A 9,854-nucleotide genomic window follows, 5' to 3' on the forward strand; every position below is an offset into this window, starting at 1 on the left:
AGCTTTTTGGTTTATAATTAGTTTCAGTAAATTCAAATTTCTTTTTTTTCCAATTGACTTATCCTATGCAATTAGTATGTCTTAAGGGATCAATAAATATATTATTATTATTATCTCTTAATTAAGACAGGAATTACTGCATTTCAAATGGTACTATTATTGGACGAGAAATTAAGGTTTTGAATCACAAATCTCGTAATGGTAAATTCAATTGACATCACTGAACCAAAATAGTAAATAAATTCCATGAAAAATTTAATTCTATTGATGAATTCAGTTATCAATTCTCAACCGATGAAGAGAAACATTAATACAATAAAAAGTCGTTTATCATATTGATTAATTATTTTCATTGAATTAAGGAATACCTAACGTCCATTAAATCGACGAAATGTCCATTTTAACAATTTCGGGTTCATTATCTGATTGGTCATGCATCAATAATGTATTTTTTCTACATTCATCCAATAAGCAAAACTTTATTGAACTATATTTAGTGGAAAAAGAAGTTCTTTATTGCACTACTGCATTAAAGTTCTTATTGCACTCATCTGTCATTCTACTTCAACGTGCTATCATCATGACAAACAAATATTTCAGCCTGAAGGAAATAACGATGTACAGTTACCAAGTACTAGTACGTTTACAGCAGTAACAAATCAAGAAGTGGATTTAAAAAGTACTTCATTACGAAATATTCATATTGAAAATTGCACCAATTGTTCATTCTCTTTCAACATTGAGGGTAAAAATAAAGTTTGAGTTAAATTGTTCGTCTAAGTAATTTTCAATGAACAATTTCAAAACTCTTGTAATCTTATAATTTTGTATTATAAGATTACATATTATATATTTGTAATAATAGTTTCAAAAAACCATTTCTTCAAAACAAAGGCTGTTATTTTTCACCAGATAAGTCCCAAATTCTTACCAATTAAATTTTAAAATCACATTATATCTTAATTTGACCATTATACTCAAATTATTTCGAAAAACAGGGAGACTGCTCCATTCGTAAACTTGGATAACAAAGCACCTATTTAACGTACATTAAGTGCTATATTCTATAGTGTGCTTTAGATAACTAAAAAAGGGGGAGTGGTCTAGAAAAACGTGCTACTATATAACAAAAGCAAGCTAGCCGAACACAAGTCAGTATTATCCTGTAATGGGAAGAGAGGTAACAACAGCAAGAGCGAAGTTTTCACCTCAGTGTATTTTACGATATAAGAAATGTAAGCTACGGAAATTTCATCTGCAAAGGCAGAAGTGCGAATTTTTCTCGATTCAAAAAAAATATTCTGATCTGAGTTCAGTTTTCGCCGAAAATCCTAAATTTTTCAACTTAGTGTATATATCGGATGGCTGAACCATGTATTCTTCAAGTCAACCTTCAAGTAAGTACAATTGAGTTTTTTCTGTAAAATGTATACCTGTAGTTGAAATTATATAGGAACATCTTGATTTTTGTATTTTCTAAAAGTTTTTCCATAGAATTATTCCATTAAATTTATGTAGTTACCTTTATTCTTATATAATTAATACATATAATTCTGAGTAACTAAAGTGGATTCATTTTCGTAACAAATCTTAAAACTTAGTGTGATCAATTTTTGAGTTAATATTAAAGGTTTTCCATAAACTTCTTCAGATATTTCAATGATAATAATACTAACTCAAGTGATTTACATCCTTGTATAAATGACTTAGGAATATAAGTAATAAGTTATTCGTGTAGTCACAAACTTTGTGAATAATTCATGAAATTAACAAATCTGACAAAGAAAGAGTTCGGTTCCGAACCAAGTGTTATAAGAACTCTATCGAAATAAAGGCATTAATAAGCAAAATAAACAAAAACTATCTGACAACTTTCATAATATATGACTGACAAACATACAAACAAATTGTATATTTAAAGGGTGATGAATATGATTTAGTAGGACACTTGGTATCTACTCGAACTGGGAATTAATATTTGTAGTGAAGTATTTCCAGTCGAATAAAGTCATATAATATTCCGATCTTAATCTTGTATAAGTTTTTAAAAAATCAATTCTTTCATTTGCTATCTCAATGCCTGTTTATGCAGGCAAAAAAAATCTATTTTGTTGGTTATACTTTTTTTCAAATTAATCTTTAAATTCATGAATAAGATATAACGATGAATGACTGCATCATAATATGAAATTGCATTTCTATTATTCCATTTTTTGATGTGTGGTATAGGAAAAATTGTTCTTCTAATAATTATTTTGAAGAACATATTACTTCATTTCGATCTAATTTGAAGGAATCATATTCCTCTTACTTTTTTATGAATTTATTTCAATTATGGAATGAGTCAACTTTCAATCAAATTCTGTCAGAACATCTTTTGTTCACTGCATAACTTTTTATATATCTCTCATAAAATTGAACAAATTAAACGAGATCGCAATTTTTTATCACTAGCTCTATAACCTTGAAATTTATTTTGGATATAAAGAGTGAGGACCTGACTGTGTTTATCACCTTCCATATTTTTGTCTCATGAAATACATCAGGTGTCTACAATCGGATATAAAGGAACCAGTTTCAAATAACGAACCCACGTATATTCATTATCAAATTCACAATCGATCGAGAGATAAGAATAGTATTGACAGAACCTACTATGATAAAATGACAAAGTCTCAAAATTATCACCATATTTGAAGTTTCTTTCTTATATTTGCTCATTTCTTGTGGGTGATAAGTATCATTAAATTAAAATACCGTCTCTAAATCTACTTATATCAGCTCTTGTGAACATTGAACTAGCGTTGATTTTAGACTTGAATGTTGTTTAAAAATGCTCGAACTCGAAATTCATACAAAATAGGTGGGTATATGCCTTACGTCTATTTTCATTGATCGTTTCATAACTTAATCGTATTTATCGATTATAGAATGTGCACAAATTGATTAACTATGAATGATGGAGAAAAAGTACTAATTTTTTTTTTTTTTGTAACGAGAGACAAATTTCGAGACGATCCGAAGTCGAATAATTCTAAAATTCAGAAATTGTAGTTTCTCTAATTCTGTGGTTATTCCGTTCATTCTTCCACATCTTGTAGAACAAAATCGTGCGAGAATATTTCAGAAACGCACAGTTTTCATGGTTATATTTTATTATTCTATGTTGGTACTCCGAACTTTCCGCCACGGCTTTATCTGTCAATTCATCAATTTGCCTTAAAGAAATCAGTTCTGCCAACCAACATTTTTCAATGCAAAAATCACTAAAATATATTTCATTAATTTCAATGAAAATGCAATGAATTAGAGAAAATAATGTATAATACTCGTACACAAGGCTCATTCTACCACTCGTTCATTCCAAAACTCGCCACTTCGTGGCTCGTTTTTGAATTTTGAACTCGTGGAAGAATATCAATGCCTTCTGCACTTGTATTATAAATAACTATTTTCGTCAGAAGGCACTAATTGTCCAATATAAAATATACATTATCAAGTGGAAAAGGAGCAGACCTTCCCAGCATGGTTTCCATATGATTTTCTATTCCTTCCAAATGTTTCAAAACACGGAAAAGATGGACTTAGTCAATATGTGAATAGGTCACCTCTAGGTTATACTTATGAAGACTCATAACAAATATTTTAGACTTTTTCAATTATAAATGCAAATTTTGGATCAAATGTTGTGGAAAAAGCGCTTGTGGGGTCCTGTTTTTATTTTGATACTTCTTCTGAATTTTTGTATTTTTTCTGACAAATTCAATGTTTTTATTAATTATTAATGTCTTTTTTCTTCTGAATTCAGGTACTTGCCGGATTTGCATGGATAAATACCAACAAATCATAAATGGTTGTGCAACTGAGACAACACCCTTAATATTTCGAAGACGTGAAAGAAGAAAACGTTGTACTGACAGATATGAATACCTCTTTCTGGGAATCCTTATTTTCATACTGTTCTCAGGAATGACAATTGGATTTTATTTGCTTATGGTTGAAAGTAAGTACATATATAAAGATTTTGTATAGTTATATATATATATTCTTTTGAGAAAGAGCAATACAAAATATTAATTTCAAACAATCAAGCATATGTGTCGATGAATCTCAGTATTAGCAGAGGAAATGTAACGGGGCATCATACATTTCAACGTATGATACAAGAGAACAGATAAAAACCTCAGCAAAAACTCTGTCTCCCCGTATCGGTGTAGTGACTGGTTTGTGTAAACGTTTACAGAATAAGCTGACATAAGTTATATTGAAGGACTTCCTCTTCAACCAAAACAAAATTTCCTTTATCCTCTCTTTTCGGTTGACGACTCTATAATTTCCAATTGGATCCTAAAACAAAAAGAAAAGAAGCAGAAAGGAGTACTAAATATTAGATTTCATTATATCGATTTGAAGTTAACTACCCATTCTAAAAAAGAATCTGAAACTGAATGGATAGCTTGGAAACCATCATGAAATTTATAAATCGGACAATCATTCACCAAGTGGTCAATGGTCTCTTCTACACCACACTCACATAGTGGGCTATCAATAGAACGCCATTTGAAGAGGGTACTATTACAACGACCATGACCAGTTCTAAGTCTATTCAAAATACACCAAATTTTCCTAGGAAGATTGAAACCTAGAACTTTTTCTGAGGGATCAACAATAAGACTTTTGTTGAAAACGTTAGAAGAAGTCCATCCCGAACGCCAAATTTCCTTGTCGCTTTCATTGAATTCAAGGAAGGTGTTAGTCCATAAAGGTTTGCGTGATTTCAATCTAGCAGTTCTAGAATCTGGGAAATAGGATAAAATAGGAAATGAGTTCGGATAGAAATGAAATTTATCCCAAGATTTCTTGACTGCAACCTGTCTACGAATATGAGGTGGAACTATATGTGATAGCACCGGTATAGTTGAATAAAAAGGAAGATTTAAGCTAAGAGAGCGTTTTACAAAACTTTAATTGTTTATTACAGTTTTGATTAGTTGAGCAGACATTATTAAGATTAGCATAATGCTCTTCAGATAGAATCATGATAACCCTCGTCAAATTCAACTTAATGTAAATTAAGGTTTATTTGTGTTCGTATGTAGTTATTTTTTATTTCCAAAGCCACAAAACTATCATTTTGCCCAAATATCGCAAAATTCTATACTCTTGACCAAAAAAGATCTTAAGGGATTGGGTTATATTATGTGATAAAAACTGTGGAGTTCTTCAATAAGCAGAATTTCTCTCACGGTTCAAAAAATGATTTTTTCTTCAAATTGGAAAAATATCGTTTTTCGATTTAAACTCAGGTCTCAATCGAATAAGTATCAATAATAAGAAATTTTTCTTTACATCACTAGATTCAGATTTAGAAATGAAAATTAGTTAGATTCTTCTAAAAATTTTTGTCAGATTCTGTTCAAATTCAAATCGGTTAGCTTTCAATTAAAGTTTAAAGCCCTTTTATTTAAGAAAAATTCGTTTTTTCTGATTTAACTGTCATACATATGTGACCCTGTTAACAAAAAACTAAGCTGCAAATTCAGTCTGTGAAACAAATCAACGGAATTATGATTTGACGAATTTCAATGTTATTATATTAGATTGAAGCAAATCAACACCTTTTCAGAGTTAATGTCGAGTTTCAATTCGAAGAAGTTTTATATTCCTTTTATTTACTTTAATATACAAATAGTTAGATTCAATAACAAATCAAACCGAAGGAAAAACATAGTAGTGGACAGAAACATAACATGTTTCTTCAAATTATTGACAAATCGGTCGTAAATAATATAAGGTGCATTGATTTCAATTGATCACATTGTTACCTATATACAAAAATTTACTATATGAATGGAGAAATCAAATAGGTATACCTATTGCATTTTCGAACTTGAACTGGCCTCATTTTTCAAATAAATTTGTGACTTTTTCATAATTTTATTTTGCACATCAAAACTGCACTCTATTCTATTAAGAGAAAATCTTAGATTATTAACCCGAAAGGTAAATCAGAAGATGTATCGAACCAAACGCGTAAATTGATGAAATTCATTTTCGAGTGAATAGTCTCGAGAATTTGCATCGTGTATCAAAATTGACCTAATTAATTAATACTCTTGGAAAATTCGAATTCTATTGAAAGTAAAAGCATTATATTAGAGAACAATTCAGAATAGCGTCAAACGCACTGTGCTATTGTTTTCCTTGATAGTTTTGTCTAGGGATTTGTTCAGCACGTGGTGATACCTTTGATACTCATATTTGATTATAAATAATTCATTGTGTCAACTGCGGAATGTTTACATTAAAATTATGACCCAAATTCCACATAAATTTAAAATTACAACTTTTGGCGGACAAGTCTGAAGAAAGATGAGACATTATCCAGACTTATTGGCCAATGGGTAATCTTTTCCCCTTCGTCATCAATCGAAGATTTATGAAATGTGATTAGCAATCTTTTTTTGAATTTAAAGAAACAGAAAAAATTCCTATTGAATTCGTCGATTAATTTAACATTCAACGAGCATAGAATGGTTAGGTTCAATTCAAGGATTTAGTATGATAATAATCGTTTTTTTTTTGTTTTGATTAACTCATCTTACATGTTGATATACACCATATTACTATACTGTAATTTACAGTCCAGTCTGACTTTTTACTGAATATATCTTTTTTTTTCTTCAGAGCGCGAAATTGAACCAGCTCATGTAGTTCTATTGGCCGACAGAGAAAATTGGGATGCAGCTGATGTGGAAAACCACGAATATCTAAATGTACCAAGCAAAAAATTGATTCTAGTCTTCACTAATACTCCAAATTGCTATGATCAGCCAAACTGTACAAAAGAAGTACATAAGATGCAAGAAGAAAGTTTACGAAATAATAAAACTGATATTCCATATAATTTCCTCCTCGCTGAAGATACCAGAATTTACGAAGGTAGAGGATGGAAATATGCCCCAGATATATCGCCTTACAGTGATAACTCAACTCTGGCTTTTGCCTTTTTGGGTAAGTTGATAATTTTGCTTCACATAAATTGCTATTTTCAAAAACTTTTATGTTGGTGATTTTCATGATCAAACAATTACTGTGTTCAATTTCAGTTCATTTTTAATTCCTCCATGAAATTCAAACACCAATGAAATGGTTGATCGGTCTATAATAGTTCTGGGATACTCACTTTTAATACATAATAGATTCATCGAACAATGTTCCAAAGTTATAGCTTATATCTAATAGTAATATATTCTCGAAGAATTAGGTAGCTTGTCATATAAAAAATTTGTCTTCTTTCATTATTTCAATTCAATTTCTGTCCACCCAGTGACGTAATGATATTAAAAGATTTCTCTTATATTTTAGGTATCCCTGGCAAAACAGATGTGTCTGCCCTTGAAGAACAGCTTTTCGTTTTGATAAACCTTTCGATCTCACATCACAAACTCAAACGCTGCTTTCGGGTCCTGACCAGGCCTGAAGAAAGTCCGCATCTTAAAGAAATTACTGATCGTATTCAGTCTACATTCTGGAATACTAAGTGTCGATGACTGATTTTTTTTTATTTTTTAGAGTATTTTTTATCAATATTGTGTCATGACTTTTACAAATTGTATTTTTTTACATTCTTAATGACGAAATATATGTATTTTTAATTATTTGTCTATTTTGGGAATTTGCCCTATGGGAGAAAAGATCAATAAATTAAAACTTCAAATAAGTATAATATATATTATTATAAATGAATCAAATAAGAACACGAAGGATTTTCATTTAAATAAAAATTGGATCCTAAAACAAAAAGAAAAGAAGCAGAAAGGAGTACTAAATATTAGATTTCATTATATCGATTTGAAGTTAACTACCCATTCTAAAAAAGAATCTGAAACTGAATGGATAGCTTGGAAACCATCATGAAATTTATAAATCGGACAATCATTCACCAAGTGGTCAATGGTCTCTTCTACACCACACTCACATAGTGGGCTATCAATAGAACGCCATTTGAAGAGGGTACTATTACAACGACCATGACCAGTTCTAAGTCTATTCAAAATACACCAAATTTTCCTAGGAAGATTGAAACCTAGAACTTTTTCTGAGGGATCAACAATAAGACTTTTGTTGAAAACGTTAGAAGAAGTCCATCCCGAACGCCAAATTTCCTTGTCGCTTTCATTGAATTCAAGGAAGGTGTTAGTCCATAAAGGTTTGCGTGATTTCAATCTAGCAGTTCTAGAATCTGGGAAATAGGATAAAATAGGAAATGAGTTCGGATAGAAATGAAATTTATCCCAAGATTTCTTGACTGCAACCTGTCTACGAATATGAGGTGGAACTATATGTGATAGCACCGGTATAGTTGAATAAAAAGGAAGATTTAAGCTAAGAGAGCGTTTTACAAAACTTTAATTGTTTATTACAGTTTTGATTAGTTGAGCAGACATTATTAAGATTAGCATAATGCTCTTCAGATAGAATCATGATAACCCTCGTCAAATTCAACTTAATGTAAATTAAGGTTTATTTGTGTTCGTATGTAGTTATTTTTTATTTCCAAAGCCACAAAACTATCATTTTGCCCAAATATCGCAAAATTCTATACTCTTCACTCTTGACCAAAAAAGATCTTAAGGGATTGGGTTATATTATGTGATAAAAACTGTGGAGTTCTTCAATAAGCAGAATTTCTCTCACGGTTCAAAAAATGATTTTTTCTTCAAATTGGAAAAATATCGTTTTTCGATTTAAACTCAGGTCTCAATCGAATAAGTATCAATAATAAGAAATTTTTCTTTACATCACTAGATTCAGATTTAGAAATGAAAATTAGTTAGATTCTTCTAAAAATTTTTGTCAGATTCTGTTCAAATTCAAATCGGTTAGCTTTCAATTAAAGTTTAAAGCCCTTTTATTTAAGAAAAATTCGTTTTTTCTGATTTAACTGTCATACATATGTGACCCTGTTAACAAAAAACTAAGCTGCAAATTCAGTCTGTGAAACAAATCAACGGAATTATGATTTGACGAATTTCAATGTTATTATATTAGATTGAAGCAAATCAACACCTTTTCAGAGTTAATGTCGAGTTTCAATTCGAAGAAGTTTTATATTCCTTTTATTTACTTTAATATACAAATAGTTAGATTCAATAACAAATCAAACCGAAGGAAAAACATAGTAGTGGACAGAAACATAACATGTTTCTTCAAATTATTGACAAATCGGTCGTAAATAATATAAGGTGCATTGATTTCAATTGATCACATTGTTACCTATATACAAAAATTTACTATATGAATGGAGAAATCAAATAGGTATACCTATTGCATTTTCGAACTTGAACTGGCCTCATTTTTCAAATAAATTTGTGACTTTTTCATAATTTTATTTTGCACATCAAAACTGCACTCTATTCTATTAAGAGAAAATCTTAGATTATTAACCCGAAAGGTAAATCAGAAGATGTATCGAACCAAACGCGTAAATTGATGAAATTCATTTTCGAGTGAATAGTCTCGAGAATTTGCATCGTGTATCAAAATTGACCTAATTAATTAATACTCTTGGAAAATTCGAATTCTATTGAAAGTAAAAGCATTATATTAGAGAACAATTCAGAATAGCGTCAAACGCACTGTGCTATTGTTTTCCTTGATAGTTTTGTCTAGGGATTTGTTCAGCACGTGGTGATACCTTTGATACTCATATTTGATTATAAATAATTCATTGTGTCAACTGCGGAATGTTTACATTAAAATTATGACCCAAATTCCACATAAATTTAAAATTACAACTTTTGGCGGACAAGTCTGAAGAAAGATGAGACATTATCCAGACTTATTGGCCA

The 9,854-nt window shown here is 30.2% G+C and overlaps 1 protein-coding gene across 2 annotated transcripts; it reads left to right on the forward strand.

Moving 5' to 3' along the window:
• Positions 1-1,145: 1,145 nt before the first annotated feature.
• LOC123673476 (peptidoglycan-recognition protein 1-like) lies at positions 1,146-7,661 on the forward strand. 2 transcript variants are annotated; one of them, XM_045607974.1, is made up of 4 exons: positions 1,146-1,397; positions 3,809-4,003; positions 6,688-7,014; positions 7,369-7,661. In XM_045607974.1, the coding sequence occupies exons 1-4, from the start codon at positions 1,373-1,375 to the stop codon at positions 7,551-7,553; spliced, it is 732 nt and encodes a 243-aa protein (XP_045463930.1). In that variant the 5' UTR covers positions 1,146-1,372; the 3' UTR covers positions 7,554-7,661. The 2 variants fall into 2 exon arrangements, with proteins under 2 accessions (XP_045463930.1, XP_045463928.1); XM_045607972.1 differs by lacking the exon at positions 1,146-1,397 and adding an exon at positions 2,704-2,863.
• The last annotated feature ends 2,193 nt before the right edge of the window (positions 7,662-9,854 follow it).

This window comes from Harmonia axyridis, chromosome 2 (genome assembly GCF_914767665.1).
Source record: "Harmonia axyridis chromosome 2, icHarAxyr1.1, whole genome shotgun sequence".
Lineage (NCBI taxonomy): Eukaryota > Metazoa > Arthropoda > Insecta > Coleoptera > Coccinellidae > Harmonia > Harmonia axyridis.

Coding starts and splice junctions, on each gene's coding strand:
- LOC123673476 (XM_045607972.1), top strand. CDS start 2,821: ATGTTGTTTAAAAATGCTCGAACTCGAAATTCATACAAAATAG. Junction 2,864..3,808: donor TCGAAATTCATACAAAATAG/GTGGGTATATGC, acceptor TTCTGAATTCAG/GTACTTGCCGGATTTGCATG. Junction 7,015..7,368: donor TCTGGCTTTTGCCTTTTTGG/GTAAGTTGATAA, acceptor CTTATATTTTAG/GTATCCCTGGCAAAACAGAT.